Source organism: Ylistrum balloti, unplaced genomic scaffold, assembly GCF_031769215.1.
Source record: "Ylistrum balloti isolate Yb309-2 unplaced genomic scaffold, AGI_CSIRO_Ybal_v1 Utg369908, whole genome shotgun sequence".
NCBI lineage: Eukaryota > Metazoa > Mollusca > Bivalvia > Pectinida > Pectinidae > Ylistrum > Ylistrum balloti.
Window position 1 is genome coordinate 506720 of NW_026782032.1, and position 18831 is coordinate 525550.

The 18831-nt window shown below is 33.2% G+C and overlaps 1 protein-coding gene across 1 annotated transcript; it reads left to right on the top strand.

Moving 5' to 3' along the window:
- The first annotated feature begins 335 nt into the window (after positions 1-335).
- Positions 336-18530, top strand: LOC132546705 (repetitive organellar protein-like). The gene is made up of 6 exons (XM_060210421.1): positions 336-497; positions 4396-4530; positions 6955-6978; positions 15913-15975; positions 17049-17117; positions 17796-18530. The coding sequence occupies exons 1-6, from the start codon at positions 336-338 to the stop codon at positions 18528-18530; spliced, it is 1188 nt and encodes a 395-aa protein (XP_060066404.1).
- Positions 18531-18831: the final 301 nt, after the last annotated feature.

Below are 18831 nucleotides of genomic sequence, written 5' to 3' on the forward strand. Positions count from 1 at the left end.
GGCGTGCTTCCGGTGTTTCCCCGGATGTAGGAAATATTAATGCATTTTCTGTCGGTTCAAATATAGTTATCGTTGTGACTCATTGCAATATTATTATCTTTTGTATAAATGAGTAAGTTCCTCCTCATAATTTCAGCAATAGATGAAGCTTTCAATCAGTCAATGAGATAGGAGACAATAACATGCCGCGTGTCCTATTTTTTTCAGGTACTAGACAGGAAATGGCGGAAGCCAGTTTACTTATTGTTGACAGCTGCTAAGCAATCCGGGATGCAGACGAATTTTGCTTTAGATGCTTTCTAAACAACATCTTGCGTTATTTTAACTCAGGAACTATGAGTAATGGCACAAATAGCGACGGTCGTGAACGAATTCCAAGAGAAAAGTTACACGAACAAAATGAACAGTTGACACAAAAACAAGTACAAACTTTACAATTTGTTCAGGAGATAGCACGTGAAAATAAGGCACTGAAGGCCACAATCGCTGAATATGAGGTATTTGATCTGTGATGAGAGGGCAAGTCGTTTCGGTACCAGGATGTTTCGGTACTTCCAAAATAAGTCGTTTCGGTACTTTTAAAAATGTGTGGAGTTATGTATTTAATTCTGTTTTAAAGGCGTATTGTCATTAATAGATTTGGTTCATTCCGTTACTGAAAACATGTCCACTCAAAATGCTACCCTAGCTGTGTTAACCAATTTGCAAGTACCGAAACGACTTTAATATGTACGGAAACAACTGGGTGCCAAAACAACTTGGTACCAAAATGACTAGAATTCTGTGATAAATATTTATGACATGTATGAATGTAAGATTGACACATAAAAAATGTAAGTGCCAGTCCTCGTTCTCTGAATGTCTTATGTTCATACATACCTACAGACAGATACTGGAAGGATGAACATTCATTACCCTGCTTCTACAGACAATTTCAAGTTGCCTATAAAGGACCAGTAGGTCCTGCATGCAGAAACAACCTAAGGTTGAAGTCTCAGTGGCAGAGCGAAAAAAAAGTTAATTCTGATGGTCAGTAAATATATATGAATGGGCTTATTACCAGACACAGAAAACATCAGAAATTATTACCCTAAGAGTTTTGCTACTTCAACTTATTAAAGGCCAGGTCAGTTTACCTCTAAGGACGTAGTTAATTGGGCAGAACAATATTATAATGTTAACAAACATAATATTTAAGTTTCCAATGCTGTAACCTTGCATGACAACTTACAGATAATCTTATTCTGCTATCTGTGACATTCCTTGTGTGTAGCATGTCACTGGTATCTTTCTGCTGTGAAGCCTCTATCAATGTCATCAGGTGGTATCCAGCCCTCTTCAGATGTTTCGACCCTAAACCACAACATCCTCCAGCTGGTGGGTCAGCAGTGGCGGCCAAACCTCTGCTCGTCTACATTGTGTCTGCAGCATCCTCCATAAGGATTGGGCTGGGAACATTCTTCAGCCCACCTCCACAGGAAATAGCCACACAGTACATCCCCTCTCTCTGCACTTCGCCATTAGCTCATCATACTCTGTTTTCTTCCTTTCATGGGCCCCCTCACAACCTTCTTCCCATGGTACTGTTAGCTCTATTGAGATGAGGATATTGGACTGCTGCGATAACATCACGATGTCAGGCCTCAGAGTTGTCTGCCTCTGAACGATATGTAAATGTATATCATCATTTGTTTGTTTGATTTATTGCCCTGTGAACAGCCAGGATCATTTTGACTCAAAGGCCTCCATGTCTGGAGTCTCCATGTATTTGGTTGGTTGATGTGTCTGGATATTGTCTCGTGGACACTCTGTGTAGTTACAGGTGGTTACCTCAAAGAACTTAGAAGCTGAGATAACATAACAAGTAGAAAATTAATTGTTCTGCAATAAGGAATGCCTGTTGTATGTCTTCAGAGCAATAAGGATAGAGTCATAATTATGTTGAAGGACACAACCTCCACAGCACTGACCAGTCCATTTCACAGCTTCCTGAGTAACTCAAACCACCATTGCAAGAGAGTTTCAAACCATGCACCTTGGATCTTCACCTCAGATTGTAACAGCCAATGGTCTACCGAATGAGCTATCATGGCCCTATATGATATATCAACAGGCAAAAATATTGATATATTGATATATACATAAAGCAATGTTTGGTTGTTTTTTATACTCTTGGCTCTTCTCTATCTGCACCGAAGTTAAAAAGGAAAATATGACACAAAGCTTATTGTATTTGAGCATTACTTTTATAATGAAGGCTAAGAACTTTCCTGATAAAGAAAAATATGGTAAAGTAGAAGAGGTGTAGCTGTGTTCTTGTTATGGGTAAAAAAAATGAGTGCAACATTTTTTTGTGCTGCCTATTGCTTACCATATAGTAATTAATAGATTTTATGATAAATGGTTGTTAGATCCAAAGAACAGACAAGCTTATGCCATAGCATAGCATCTGTCATTTGCCCATTGCCTGTCAACTATAAAAAAATATTGCTACTTTAGTCATGAATACCTGAGCAAATTTGAACCAAATTTGATATAGAGCAACCTTTGCAGAATAGGGCTCAATTTATACAGTGCGCCTGGGATCCCTGTCCCATTCCCCCTACCCTCAAGGTCCTGAGGAGCGAGGCAGAACAAGGGAGAAATCCTTCTTCATAAGTAGGAATGAGAGGATTTCGCCCAGGTCAGGTCTCAAGCATCCATGGACCTCTAATCCAACTCGGTTATTTTATAACTAGAAGCTCTGACTGAATGGGGCAGAGTTGTGTGGCCCATGATAGGGAAACAGAGATGAACCTGTAAGATACTTCTTCTGTTGGGATGAAGGGATTTTAACCAGATTTGATGTAGCACATCCTTGGGTATGGTGATTCAGTTTTGTATAAACGTTGGGTCTGAACCCCCATAGGCACAATGGAAAGGGTTAAATTGGGGTATAATGGTAAATCTTTAAAATCCTTTAACTTTTGAAGGGATGGAGATATTTTGACCAAAGTGGGTCAGAAGCATCCATTGGTAATATTGAAGTAGTTTTGTTCAGTTGGTGTGTCTGTATCCTCCATGATCAGAGGGGGTGGAGCCAATGGGAGAGATCTAGGGAAATATTGGAAATCTTTAATTCTGTTTGGATTGAGGGACTTTGACAGTTTAAATGGTTTAAAGCATTTTTAGGTAAGAAGAACTTAAGTTTTATATAAGTGTATGTTCTCTCTCTCCCTCCTTTCCCACCTCCAAAATTTCTTGAATATTTTGGAAGGAATTAAGGGATTTTAACAAAATTTTACCTGAAGCATGATTGGATAGAGAGAACTCAATGTTTTATAAACAGCAGATTTGTAAATCTTTATATCTAGTTTAGATAAAGCAATTTCAGCCAAACCAAAACAGGTGAGCAATAGAAACCCTATGGGCCCTCTTGTAGATGTAACAACAAGTCTGTGTGCATCTTTTATCATTTCACTTAATGCTGATCAGGTTTTATCACAATTGTTATATTGTCTTCATGGGTTCATTTGCTCAACCACATAGTTTTATTTTATGCTCCTGTTTCCATAGTTACGAAGCATTGAGTATTCTTACATCCTGACTGAGTGGTCTTTTTTTTTTTACACCACTTTTGTTATTGATTGTTGCATCTTAAAATATTTAGAAGGCAGTAAAAAAAGTTGTATTGTGAAAAGTTGTGTATTGTTTTCTTGAAAATGCTTCCTGATGAAAAGAGTTTCATTCATAACATGTTGTCAGAATATTTAAATGGATGTGATTGTTTCTGAGGCCTGCTTCATAATTTTCCACTTCGTGGTTTATTGATGTGAAAGATCTATTCAAAAACAGGCGATGATGTAGGAAATGTTCTGTAATAATGATGGTTTGGAAATCAGTGAACATTGATATATACTTTGGAGGTAAAATAAATAAGACAGTTTCATTTGGATGTTTTTTTGACTGAAGGGAAAAATGTCAGTAATATAAAAGTTTTAGTGTAAGAGTAAAGTGTGATGGTGCGATGACACTGTCGCCATTGTTAGACAAATGACTAACATGGAGCATATTTACACTGATATATGAAAAGTACATTTCTGAGGCAGAAAATAGTGTGACAAGATGGTAAACAGATTATATAAATATTACACACTAGATTGTAATAATGCAGAATATTGTTTTCAACTTTCGTGATACAGTCACTATTGGTTGTTGTGTCCCAAGCAGATGCAATAGTGATACAATAAAGGAATGAAAGACATTTTGTTTAATATTGACAACATTGTTATAAAGACTTAGAACCTTATGAGTACCGGAAGTTAAATTTGTTCTGAAGTATAAATATTTCTCTTTTAGAAGTTAATTAAGACCATCAAACTTATGTGACATTTACACTACCCATTAACCTTTCAGAAAGAGAAGGAGAAATGTAAGGAGATTCATGCCATCGCTGAAGAGAGTCAGAAACGACTGAAGCAGATGCAGGAACAACTTCAGCAGAGAGGAGATGAAATTAATGCGATGTTACTGGAGAAACACAAGGAAGAGGTAAGTCACATATCAGTATATTGTGGAGTCATTATGTCACAGTCTGTAAATTGTTGATTCATTCAACTTAGGTGAAGATCTGAGGTGTATGGTTCGATACTCTCTTCCCATGGCAGTTTGTGTTTTTCTTGAAGCTGAGAAACAGACTATCTATGTTGTATCCTTGGGCAAGACATGTTACTCCAAATGCTCTGGATGAGTTGTGATTGTCCTCCTGTATGTTGTTCAGTGTGGTAGTCACCAGCTACAACAGGTACAAGGAGCACTGCCTTAAAATGACCATGGCTGTAGATTAGGCAATACACTCATCAAAAAAAGATGCAAACAATAGTGTATTGTCAGACTTACTTATATACATGTACATTGATTTTGTAAAATTTCAAATGGAACATTGAAAATGAATGAAAAGTTTCTCAAAGTTAACACTTTAATGAAATTTAATTTTGGTGAAATGAAATTTAGCATATCATCACTTTTTGGCAATTTAGTGCTTCCATGATAATTGTTTTCATAAACAACTTAAAGAAACTGCAATAAGCATGATAATGAAAAATATTTTCAGCAAGATAGGTAGTGAACGAAGAGTATCCCTAAAGTACATTAACAGTATTACATGTACCAGAATGCAGTTTGGTGCAATTTTATAAGGAGGGAAGAACAAATTTAAATGAGGATGAATAGTGGCAGAGGATAGTAACACTATATCAGGGTACTATATTACTAGTGACAGAGGATAGTAACACAATATCAGGGTACTATATTAAAAGTGACAGGATAGTAACACTATATCAGGGTACTATATTACTAGTGACAGAGGATAGTAACACTATATCAGGGTACTATATTAAAAGTGACAGGATAGTAACACTATATCAGGGTACTATATTACTAGTGACAGAGGATAGTAACACTATATCAGGGTACTATATTACTAGTGACAGAGGATAGTAACACTATATCAGGGTACTGTGTTACAAGTGACAGGTGATAGTAACACTATATCAGGGTACTATATTACTAGTGACAGAGAATAGTAACACTATATCATGGTACTGTATTACTAGTGACAGAGGATAGTAACACTATATCAGGGTACTATATTACTAGTGACAGGATAGTAACACTATATCAGGGTACTGTATTACTAGTGACAGAGGATAGTAACACTATATCAAGGTACTTTATTACTAGTGACAGAGGATAGTAACACTATATCAGGGTACTGTATTACTAGTAACAGAGGATAGTAACATTATATCAGGGTAGTGTATTAATATTGACAGAGGATAGTAACACTATATCAGGGTACTATATTACTAGTGATAGAGGATAGTAACACTATATCAGGGTACTATATTAAAAGTGACAGGATAGTAACACTATATCAGGGTACTATATTACTAGTGACAGAGGATAGTAACACTATATCAGGGTACTGTATTACTAGTGACAGAGGATAGTAACACTATATCAGGGTACTATATTACTAGTGACAGAGAATAGTAACACTATATCAGGGTACTGTATTACTAGTGACAGAGGATAGTAACACTATATCAGGGTACTATATTACTAGTGACAGAGGATAGTAACACTATATCAGGGTACTGTATTACTAGTGACAGAGGATAGTAACACTATATCAGGGTACTGTATTACTAGTGACAGAGGATAGTAACACTATATCAGGGTACTATATTACTAGTGACAGAGGATAGTAACACTATATCAGGGTACTATATTAAAAGTGACAGGATAGTAACACTATATCAGGGTACTATATTACTAGCGACAGAAGATAGTAACACTATATCAGTGTACTATATTACTAGTGACAGAGGATAGTAACACTATATCAGGGTACTGTATTACTAGTAACAGAGGATAGTAACATTATATCAGGGTACTGTATTACTAGTGACAGAGAATAGTAACACTATATCAGGGTACTGTATTACTAGTGACAGAGGATAGTAACACTATATCAGGGTACTATATTACTAGTGACAGAGGATAGTAACACAATATCAGGGTACTATATTAAAAGTGACAGGATAGTAACACTATATCAGGGTACTATATTACTAGTGACAGAAGATAGTAACTGTATTACTAGTGACAGAGGATAGTAATATAGGGTACTATCAGGGTATATCAGTGTACTATATTAGTGACAGAGGATAGTAACACTATATCAGGGTATTGTATTACTAGTAACAGAGGATAGTAACACTATATCATGGTACTATATTACTATTGACAGAGAATAGTAACACTCTATCAGGGTACTGTATTACTATTGACAGAGGATAGTAACACTATATCAGGGTACTGTATTACTAGTGACAGAGGATAGTAACACTATATCGGAGTAATGTTTTACAAGTGACAGAGGATAATATATGTACCATATATTGTCTACAGATTCCAGCGGAGACAGACCCTGAGGTAGGATTGACCTGTTTTCCCTATATATGATTTTTTTGTCCATAATAGAGTGACGTGATGTTATATTGTACTGTTACATGTATATAACAGATCCAGTTTGTCTATAATTAGGAGTGACGTGATGTTATATTGTACTGTTACATGTATATAACAGATCCAGTTTGTCTATAATTAAGGGTGACGTGATGTTATATTGTACTGTTATATAACAGATCCAGTTTGTCTATAATTAAGGGTGACGTGATGTTATATTGCACTGTTATATAACAGATCCAGTTTGTCTATAATTAAGGGTGACGTGATGTTATATTGTACTGTTACATGTATATAACAGATCCAGTTTGTCTATAATTAAGAGTGACGTGATGTTATATTGTACTGTTACATGTATATAACAGATCCAGTTTGTCTATAATTAAGGGTGACGTGATGTTATATTGTACTGTTACATGTATATAACAGATCCAGTTTGTCTATAATTAAGAGTGACGTGATGTTATATTGTACTGTTATATAACAGATCCAGTTTGTCTATAATTAAGGGTGACGTGATGTTATATTGTACTGTTATATAACAGATCCAGTTTGTCTATAATTAAGAGTGACGTGATGTTATATTGTACTATTATATAACAGATCCAGTTTGTCTATAATTAAGAGTGACGTGATGTTATATTGTACTGTTACATGTATATAACAGAACCAGTTTGTCTATAATTATGGGTGACATGATGTTATATTGTACTGTTACATGTATATAACAGAACCAGTTTGTCTATAATTAAGAGTGACGTGATGTTATATTGTACTGTTATATAACAGATCCAGTTTGTCTATAATTAAGGGTGACGTGATGTTATATTGTACTGTTACATGTATATAACAGAACCAGTTTGTCTATAATTAAGGGTGACATGATGTTATATTGCACTGTTATATAACAGATCCAGTTTGTCTATAATTAGGAGTGACGTGATGTTATATTGTACTGTTACATGTATATAACAGAACCAGTTTGTCTATAATTAAGGGTGACATGATGTTATATTGCACTGTTATATAACAGATCCAGTTTGTCTATAATTAGGAGTGACGTGATGTTATATTGTACTGTTACATGTATATAACAGAACCAGTTTGTCTATAATTAAGGGTGACATGATGTTATATTGCACTGTTATATAACAGATCCAGTTTGTCTATAATTAGGAGTGACGTGATGTTATATTGTACTGTTACATGTATATAACAGATCCAGTTTGTCTATAATTAAGGGTGACGTGATGTTATATTGTACTGTTATATAACAGATGCAGTTTGTCTATAATTAAGAGTGATGTGATGTTATATTGTACTGTTATATAACAGAACCAGTTTGTCTTTAATTAAGAGTGACGTGATGTTATATTGTACTGTTACATGTATATAACAGAACCAGTTTGTCTATAATTAAGAGTGACGTGATGTTATATTGTACTGTTATATAACAGATCCAGTTTGTCTATAATTAAGAGTGACGTGATGTTATATTGTACTGTTACATGTATATAACAGAACCAGTTTGTCTATAATTAAGGGTGACATGATGTTATATTGCACTGTTATATAACAGATCCAGTTTGTCTATAATTAGGAGTGACGTGATGTTATATTGTACTGTTACATGTATATAACAGATCCAGTTTGTCTATAATTAGGAGTGACGTGATGTTATATTGTACTGTTATATAACAGATCCAGTTTGTCTATAATTAAGGGTGACGTGATGTTATATTGTACTGTTATATAACAGATCCAGTTTGTCTATAATTAAGAGTGACGTGATGTTATATTGTACTGTTACATGTATATAACAGATCCAGTTTGTCTATAATTAAGGGTGACGTGATGTTATATTGTACTGTTACATGTATATAACAGATCCAGTTTGTCTATAATTAAGGGTGACGTGATGTTATATTGTACTGTTATATAACAGAACCAGTTTGTCTATAATTAAGGGTGACGTGATGTTATGTTGTACTGTTATATAACAGAACCAGTTTGTCTATAATTAAGAGTGACGTGATGTTATATTGTACTGTTACATGTATATAACAGATCCAGTTTGTCTATAATTAAGAGTGACGTGATGTTATATTGTACTGTTATATAACAGATCCAGTTTGTCTATAATTAAGGGTGACGTGATGTTATATTGTACTGTTACATGTATATAACAGAACCAGTTTGTCTATAATTAAGGGTGACGTGATGTTATATTGTACTGTTATATAACAGATCCAGTTTGTCTATAATTAAGAGTGACGTGATGTTATATTGTACTGTTATATAACAGAACCAGTTTGTCTATAATTAAGGGTGACGTGATGTTATATTGTACTGTTATATAACAGATCCAGTTTGTCTATAATTAAGGGTGACGTGATGTTATATTGTACTGTTATATAACAGAACCAGTTTGTCTATAATTAAGAGTGACGTGATGTTATATTGTACTGTTACATGTATATAACAGAACCAGTTTGTCTATAATTAAGAGTGACGTGATGTTATATTGTACTGTTATATAACAGATCCAGTTTGTCTATAATTAAGGGTGACGTGATGTTATATTGTACTGTTACATGTATATAACAGATCCAGTTTGTCTATAATTAAGGGTGACGTGATGTTATATTGTACTGTTATATAACAGATCCAGTTTGTCTATAATTAAGAGTGACGTGATGTTATATTGTACTGTTATATAACAGAACCAGTTTGTCTATAATTAAGAGTGACGTGATGTTATATTGTACTGTTATATAACAGAACCAGTTTGTCTATAATTAAGAGTGACGTGATGTTATATTGTACTGTTATATAACAGAACCAGTTTGTCTATAATTAAGAGTGACGTGATGTTATATTGTACTGTTATATAACAGAACCAGTTTGTCTATAATTAAGAGTGACATGATGTTATATTGTACTGTTATATAACAGAACCAGTTTATCTATAATTAAGGGTGACATGATGTTATATTGTACTGTTATATAACAGATCCAGTTTGTCTATAATTAAGAGTGATGTGATGTTATATTGTACTGTTATATAACAGAACCAGTTTGTCTATAATTAAGGGTGACGTGATGTTATGTTGTACTGTTATATAACAGAACCAGTTTGTCTATAATTAAGAATGACGTGATGTTATATTGTACTGTTACATGTATATAACAGAACCAGTTTGTCTATAATTAAGGGTGACATGATGTTATATTGCACTGTTATATAACAGATCCAGTTTGTCTATAATTAGGAGTGACGTGATGTTATGTTGTACTGTTACATGTATATAACAGATCCAGTTTGTCTATAATTAGGAGTGACGTGATGTTATATTGTACTGTTATATAACAGATCCAGTTTGTCTATAATTAAGAGTGACGTGATGTTATATTGTACTGTTATATAACAGATCCAGTTTGTCTATAATTAAGAGTGACGTGATGTTATATTGTACTGTTACATGTATATAACAGATCCAGTTTGTCTATAATTAAGGGTGACGTGATGTTATATTGTACTGTTACATGTATATAACAGATCCAGTTTGTCTATAATTAAGGGTGAAGTGATGTTATATTGCACTGTTATATAACAGATCCAGTTTGTCTATAATTAAGGGTGACGTGATGTTATATTGTACTGTTATATAACAGATCCAGTTTGTCTATAATTAAGAGTGATGTGATGTTATATTGTACTGTTATATAACAGAACCAGTTTGTCTATAATTAAGGGTGACGTGATGTTATGTTGTACTGTTATATAACAGAACCAGTTTGTCTATAATTAAGAGTGACGTGATGTTATATTGTACTGTTATATAACAGAACCAGTTTGTCTATAATTAAGAGTGACGTGATGTTATATTGTACTGTTACATGTATATAACAGAACCAGTTTGTCTATAATTAAGAGTGACGTGATGTTATATTGTACTGTTATATAACAGATCCAGTTTGTCTATAATTAAGGGTGACGTGATGTTATATTGTACTGTTACATGTATATAACAGAACCAGTTTGTCTATAATTAAGGGTGAGGTGATGTTATATTGTACTGTTATATAACAGATCCAGTTTGTCTATAATTAAGAGTGACGTGATGTTATATTGTACTGTTATATAACAGAACCAGTTTGTCTATAATTAAGAGTGACGTGATGTTATATTGTACTGTTATATAACAGAACCAGTTTGTCTATAATTAAGAGTGACGTGATGTTATATTGTACTGTTATATAACAGAACCAGTTTGTCTATAATTAAGAGTGACATGATGTTATATTGTACTGTTATATAACAGAACCAGTTTATCTATAATTAAGGGTGACATGATGTTATATTGTACTGTTATATAACAGATCCAGTTTGTCTATAATTAAGAGTGACGTGATGTTATATTGTATTGTTATATAACAGATCCAGTTTGTCTATAATTAAGGGTGACGTGATGTGATGTTATATATAACAGATACAGTTTGTCTATAATTAAGGGTGACATGTTATATTGTACTGTTATATAACAGATCCAGTTTGTCTATAATTAAGGGTGACGTGATGTTATATTGTACTGTTATATAACAGATCCAGTTTGTCTATAATTAGTGACGTGATGTTATATTGTACTGTTATATAACAGATAGTTTGTCTATAATTAAGGGTGACGTGTTATATTGTACTGTTATATAACAGATCCATTATATATAACAGATCCAGTTTGTCTATAATTAAGGGTGACGTGATGTTATATTGTACTGTTATATAACAGATCCAGTTTGTCTATAATTAAGGGTGAGGTGATGGTATATTGTACTGTTATATAACAGAACCAGTTTGTCTATAATTAAGGGTGACGTGATGTTATATTGTACTGTTATATAACAGATCCAGTTTGTCTATAATTAAGTGATGTGACTGTTATATAACAGATCCATATGATGTTATATTGTATTGTACTGTTATATAACAGATCCAGTTTGTCTATAATTAAAGATGGTGTTATATAACAGAACCAGTTTGTCTATAATTAAGGGTGACGTGATGTTATATTGTACTGTATACTATAATTAAGGGTGACGTGATGTTATATTGTACTGTTATATAACAGATCCAGTTTGTCTATAATTAAGGGTGACGTGATGTTATATTGTACTGTTATATAACAGATGCAGTTTGTCTATAATTAAGGGTGATGTTATATGATGTTATAATTAAGGGTGACGTGATGTTATATTGTATGTATATAACAGATCCAGTTTGTCTATAATTAAGGGTGACGTGATGTTATATTGTTATATACTGTTTGTCTATAATAAGGGTGACGTGATGTTATATTGTACTGTTATATAACAGATCCAGTTTGTCTATAATAACGTGATGTTATATTGTACTGTTATATAACAGAACCAGTTTGTCTATAATTAAGAGTGACGTGATGTTATATTGTACTGTTATATAACAGAACCAGTTTGTCTATAATTAAGAGTGACGTGATGTTATATTGTACTGTTATATAACAGAACCAGTTTGTCTATAATTAAGAGTGACATGATGTTATATTGTACTGTTATATAACAGAACCAGTTTATCTATAATTAAGGGTGACATGATGTTATATTGTACTGTTATATAACAGATCCAGTTTGTCTATAATTAAGAGTGACGTGATGTTATATTGTATTGTTATATAACAGATCCAGTTTGTCTATAATTAAGGGTGAGGTGATGTTATATTGTACTGTTATATAACAGAACCAGTTTGTCTATAATTAAGAGTGATGTGATGTTATATTGTACTGTTATATAACAGAACCAGTTTGTCTATAATTAAGAGTGACGTGATGTTATATTGTACTGTTATATAACAGAACCAGTTTGTCTATAATTAAGGGTGACGTGATGTTATATTGTACTGTTATATAACAGATCCAGTTTGTCTATAATTAAGGGTGACGTGATGTTATATTGTACTGTTATATAACAGATCCAGTTTGTCTATAATTAAGGGTGACGTGATGTTATATTGTACTGTTATATAACAGATCCAGTTTGTCTATAATTAAGGGTGACGTGATGTTATATTGTAATGTTACATGTATATAACAGAACCAGTTTGTCTATAATTAAGGGTGACATGATGTTATATTGTACTGTTATATAACAGATCCAGTTTGTCTATAATTAAGGGTGACGTGATGTTATATTGTACTGTTATATAACAGAACCAGTTTGTCTATAATTAAGGGTGACGTGATGTTATATTGTACTGTTATATAACAGATCCAGTTTGTCTATAATTAAGAGTGACGTGATGTTATATTGTACTGTTATATAACAGAACCAGTTTGTCTATAATTAAGAGTGAGATAAAAATGTTTGAAATATAAATCAGAGTTGAAGTGAACATAATACCTGGATGAGCAACAATAAGTGTTAAACAAATATATAAATAGTTTTAATAAATATAATGATTACAAATCATGAGGGACTAATGGATCATTTTATAGTTTGATGTAGGAAGTTGGCTTATAGATACAATGTTGCTATTACGTATTTAGAGTTATGGTTCATAACAGGTAAGTGACATCTCAGTGTCAGTTATTAAGATGTATGATGATTGTCCCTCATCAGCTATTAATAGATAATTGCAGCTGCAATTTTATTTCATTAGGTGTTGAAGCCCACTAAAAGGGTTAGACTGGTAGACGAATGCTAATATATATATTCTGAAGCTGTTGTGATTGTTTACCTTGTACTGAATTTGAGAATTGTATACAGAAGAGTCAAATGATTAATTAAACTTTCCAACGTCAACTAAATTTATTCATTGCAGTGTTTAATTTTTTTCATCCTGTATTTTTATTTGTTAGCTCCTATCTGTGTACCAGACTTTTTTTTTTTTACATGTGCTATTAATCATGAATGACTTAGCAATGTCTGACCAAATTTAGTCAGAAGAATCCTTAGGGAAAGGGGTACCAACTTTGTATAAATTGTATGTCATTGACACCAGAAGCCTGGGGGTGGTGCCTAAAGTGGGGGGTTATTTTGTACATTTTTTGAAATTCTTTTTATCTTAGGAATTAAAGTATCCTTGGATAAATAGAGATTCAATTTTGTACAATAGTGGGTCTTTGCTCCTTGGGTCAGAGTATAAACAGTAGGACTCAGACCCCTGGGGTGGGTAAGGTAGGCTTGATAGGGGAAATTGTTTAAAATTCTTTGTCTTTATTAGGAGTGTTAGGACTTTGCCCCCTGGAGAAAGAGAGGGGGGACCCAAAGAGGGAATTGTAGCAAAGTCTTTGAAGTCTTTCTTATTCTTTAGAAATGCTAAGATTCTGTTTCAGTTTGGTCTGAAGCATCTTTCGGTGAAGCTAAATGAATTTGTGTAAATGATGGATCTTGGTCCCTTGAAATAGGAGGAGCCAGGCCCAAAAAGGGAAATAGAGCAAATTCTTTAAAATCTTTCTTCTTCTGTGGGGAGTTCAAGATTCTACCTTAAATTTATCGGAAGAATCTTTGGGTGAAGGGGGATCAGTTTTGAATGTAGTAGTCTGGACCAGGGCTTAATAAAGGAAATAGAGAAAAAACTAAATTCTTCTCTTGTAAGGAATTTCAGGATTCTATTCCACTCTGATCAGAAGAATCCTTGGGTGAAGAAGACTCAATTTTGTATTAGGGAAAATACAGCAAACTTTCTTAAATTCCATCTTGTTATGTAGGAATATCTGTTTTTTTTTTTTTTTTTCAAAATCGTTACAAATATTTTAAATACTTTTCCTAGGTTTAGATGAGCCAGTTCAACAATCAGTACACTAAATCAGCTGAGTGATACAAGTCAAGATTTGGAGAAAAATATTAATAAGAAAATCTTGAACAGATGCCATTGTATACTCAATGTTTTTTTTACACCTTATATGATCCTCTGTCTGTCTGGAAACAATTTCTGTCATCAATATTTCTTGAGAAATAATGGATGAATCTTTCTCAGATTTCTTATGTAGGTTCTGACTGGTCCGTAGTTGTGCCTTTTTGATTTTGGAACTGATCGGAAAAAACTAAATGGCTGACAGGTGGCCATCTTGCATTTTTTCAATGAAGTTTGTTATCGCTATTCCTTGAGAAGTACATGATGGATCTTTCTCAAATTTCATGTGTAGGTTTTCTGTTGATCCATAGTTGTGCCTGTTTGCTTTTGGGACTGGTCAGAAAAACGAAATGAACAACACGTGGCCATCTTGGATTTTGACTTTAAAAGTTTGTTATCACTGTCAAATTTCCTATGGGGGTTCCCTTTGGTCCCTGGTTGTACTGTTTTGATTTTTGGACTTATCAGAACAAAATGGCCAACAGGTGGCCATCTTGAATTTGGCAGTCAAAGATAACTATCACTATTTCTGCAAAGGAATGTTCAAATTTCTTATCATTAAGATAAAAAAAGAGAAGAGATAAGATGGAAAAAGATCCAACTTTCAAATAAAGATCAAACAATGGTGGGCAACAAGATCCCTTTGGGATCTCTTATTTTTCAAATTTTGTCAGATTTTAATTGAAAATTAAAAAAAATTGCAGCTACAATAGCATATTATTGATCTGTAGGATAGAATGTGTTTTTTGTTAAGGATAAGTGTTGAATAAGACTTGTTTTATTCAAGAGAACTTAACAGATTAGTTGTAAGAAGTAGTGCTTGAGTGGGATTTGGTTTGCCTTACTAATCTCTCTTACACCTGACACTACTGTGAATTTTAATGTTTGACATATCACTGTAATTGTGTAGTTTTAGGATGTGTCAGTTTTCAGCTGAGATAGGAGAAAGGTGGTTGTCTTTTGATATTTATATTTAAGTCAAGTTGTACTAATTTTACATTTTTTCATTTAGATGATGAAAGTTCTAGAAGAAAAAGTGGAAGGAGAAAGACAACTGACATTGGAGAAAAATGAGGTATGTCAGTGACATCTAAAAAAAGAATGTCGTATGTATGATGTCATTATAATCACAGATTTATTGCTTTAGATGATCAGTTTGGATAGCATGTTATTTGGTGTTGTGTCCACATTTCAATAGATTGAATACCATATGAAACTACTTATACATTTAGAACATAAATGTAGGTTAAAGTTCACAGCTATTTTTTCGTTCTTACAATGATTGTTTTGGTTCCTTGGATGAATCGTAATAGGTTTTCCAACTTATGCTGTACTCAATGTCAAGGTCACAAGTTTTAATGAAAGGTCAAGGACAAATAAGGTCAAGGTGACTGTATATATTATGTTTTTGGGTAATATCTTTTCAAACACTGGAGTCATTTTCATCTAAATTCATTTAGGCATTGGAAGAGGAATCCTTCAGTGTGATAATATTTTATACCATTATTACTTAATGAGTAATGAAACACTTACCTAGATATCAGTAATCACATATTGAGACATGGCCTTATACAGATTATGTATCAGAACAGGATCCAATGGTAACTGTTTAGACCCATCAGTATCATGAGAAGTTTTTTTTTTCTTTTAAGAATCAGATGTATATCATTGGAAATGTGAAAGTTTTCAATCATTTAATAATTCTATTAAAAGTTCTGTGAAGATAATTCTGTTGGGGATGTTTGCTCTTTGGAAGAAAATATATGCTGAATCTGTCATGGACTTTGTGAAGTATAATTCTATTTTCTTATATCCTCGTGATTTCATGATCTACATATTTACATATGTTTCATGGGGATGTGGACCAGTGTGAAAATGTATCTATCTTTTTTTTGTGCAGCAATCCTACTGACTAACTAATTTTGTTCTAAATAAAAGTTTTTTAACAAATTATTTCTTCATTTTTCACCAAATGTTGAAACAGTTTTCTGTTTACCAGAGCCTTTGACTGGCTGATGTTTGATTAACGATGGTGAATGTGTTCATTCTTGTAAAACCTGTGATCATGTACACCTTTATATAATGGGTAACAGCTGTAAACATGTTGTGTAACGTCATCATGTCAACTTAGCTTTTGTTTACATACAGCTTCGGGACCGTGTGGACAAACTTGAGCACACTAATCAGGAATTACTCTTACGACTGGAAGGACAAACGGTCAGTTTAATTGGGCTATTGACCAATCGCCTGAAAATATTTACTTTAACACACTCAGATGTTGAACTTTCTACTAATATTGTTTGATCAATGCTTTGTGAAGAATAGTTTCCTTTTAAATTTTTTGGACAGAATTTGATCTGTTAAATATTGCCGAACCTATGGTAGATGATGATACTTGTAATTGTGTAAATCTATTAGCAGTCTTTATACACATTTTCCATTCTCACAGTTAAGCTTATAATTTTTATACTGGTTGGCAACCCATATGAATTAATGATTTTTCTGATGCGATAATGCCACATATGTGATATTTTTGACAATTTTGCACACTCACACTCACAAAAAGATACATATTTACATATCAATAAATTTCAATGCAAAATATATCAAATATATAGAGATATTGCAGCACTTTTTATTTCACCTTAAAAATAGCAACAGGGAGATGTGTTCTACTTGTTTAGGGGCTGATGCAGAAGTGTTTATCAGTATAATTATTTTTCTTACTTATCATGGTTGTAAGATTTTGGTCTGTTGTGCTGGCAGAAATTTCTTACTTTAATGCTCAATAAAATTCAGTATTTTTATCATTGTTTTAACTTCCCTCTTTCTGATTTTTGAAGAACTATGATATGGTGTGTATTCTAATAAAACTTACTTTGTCATCTACTCCAGGCTCTGCAGAGCAGAATAGAGGACGAGCAGAAGTTATCCAAATCATATAAGGATGAAAATGAAGAACTGAAGCGGGAACTAGAAAGCTTGAGACATCAGAAACGTCAACCTGTTGATTTTGAAGAATTAGATATGATGAAAGCCAGAAATAACCAGCTTTTACAGGAGCTAAGGGAGGCAAACCAGAAAAACATGGAACTCAACTTTCGTCTCAGTAAATTGGAGAAGGAGTTATCACAACAGGAAGAGGATAAGGACAAGGTGACCTTGATAGAGAACCTCAAGGTCAAAGTCACACAAATGCAGGCAGAACGAGGAAGTGCTCTGGAAAAAGAACGTAATTATGAAAAATTGATTAGAGAACTGCAAGCGGAAATTATGAGTTTAAAAGAGTCCTATGTGATATTGGAATCAGATAAACAAAGGATTTATGCAGAGTATCAAAGAATTATGACAGAACTTATGTATTTACGTAAAAAGGATTCAATTGATAGCGCAAGTAAGTCGTTCAAAGATTTTGTACAATTGAAGAGAGAATTGAATGAAGTTAAAAGTGAAAATAGTGACTTACGACGAATGGTGAAGCCATCACAGTTGCCAATGTTGAAGGACAGTGAGAGTGTGAAGAGAGTAGAAGAAAGGCGAGGATCGGGTTCTTCACAAGCCTCAAAGTCCTCAAACAGTGGCAGACAAAAACAGCAAAGAACAAAGAGTTTGAACTTTTTAACTAGTTAAGTTTTTCAAATGTGAAATTTGGTGATTGTTGTGTTAATTTAATGTTTACTAGAACAGGTTTGTGATACATACAGAACAAAACAAAAACAAAAACAAAAACAAAAATCACCGTTTTTAAGAGTAATGGTAGATATGTGTACAGAATATGGCACAACATCATGACAATATTTTACTCAGGGTGATTTTATAAACAAGATTGAATGGAATCATCTTTTAAGAAGTCAATTTGATTTTATAAATTTGTAGAAAGGTTTATAAGACTTTCATTATTCTTAGGTTACTGGGACTCGAGAATTCATTA

Bases quoted from the DNA above. Each gene is read 5' to 3' on its own strand.
- LOC132546705 (XM_060210421.1), top strand. From the start codon at position 336: ATGAGTAATGGCACAAATAGCGACGGTCGTGAACGAATTCCAAGAGAA. The intron at 498-4,395 runs GTATTTGATCTG...TTAACCTTTCAG, and splicing joins CCACAATCGCTGAATATGAG to AAAGAGAAGGAGAAATGTAA. The intron at 6,979-15,912 runs GTAGGATTGACC...TTTTTCATTTAG, and splicing joins CAGCGGAGACAGACCCTGAG to ATGATGAAAGTTCTAGAAGA.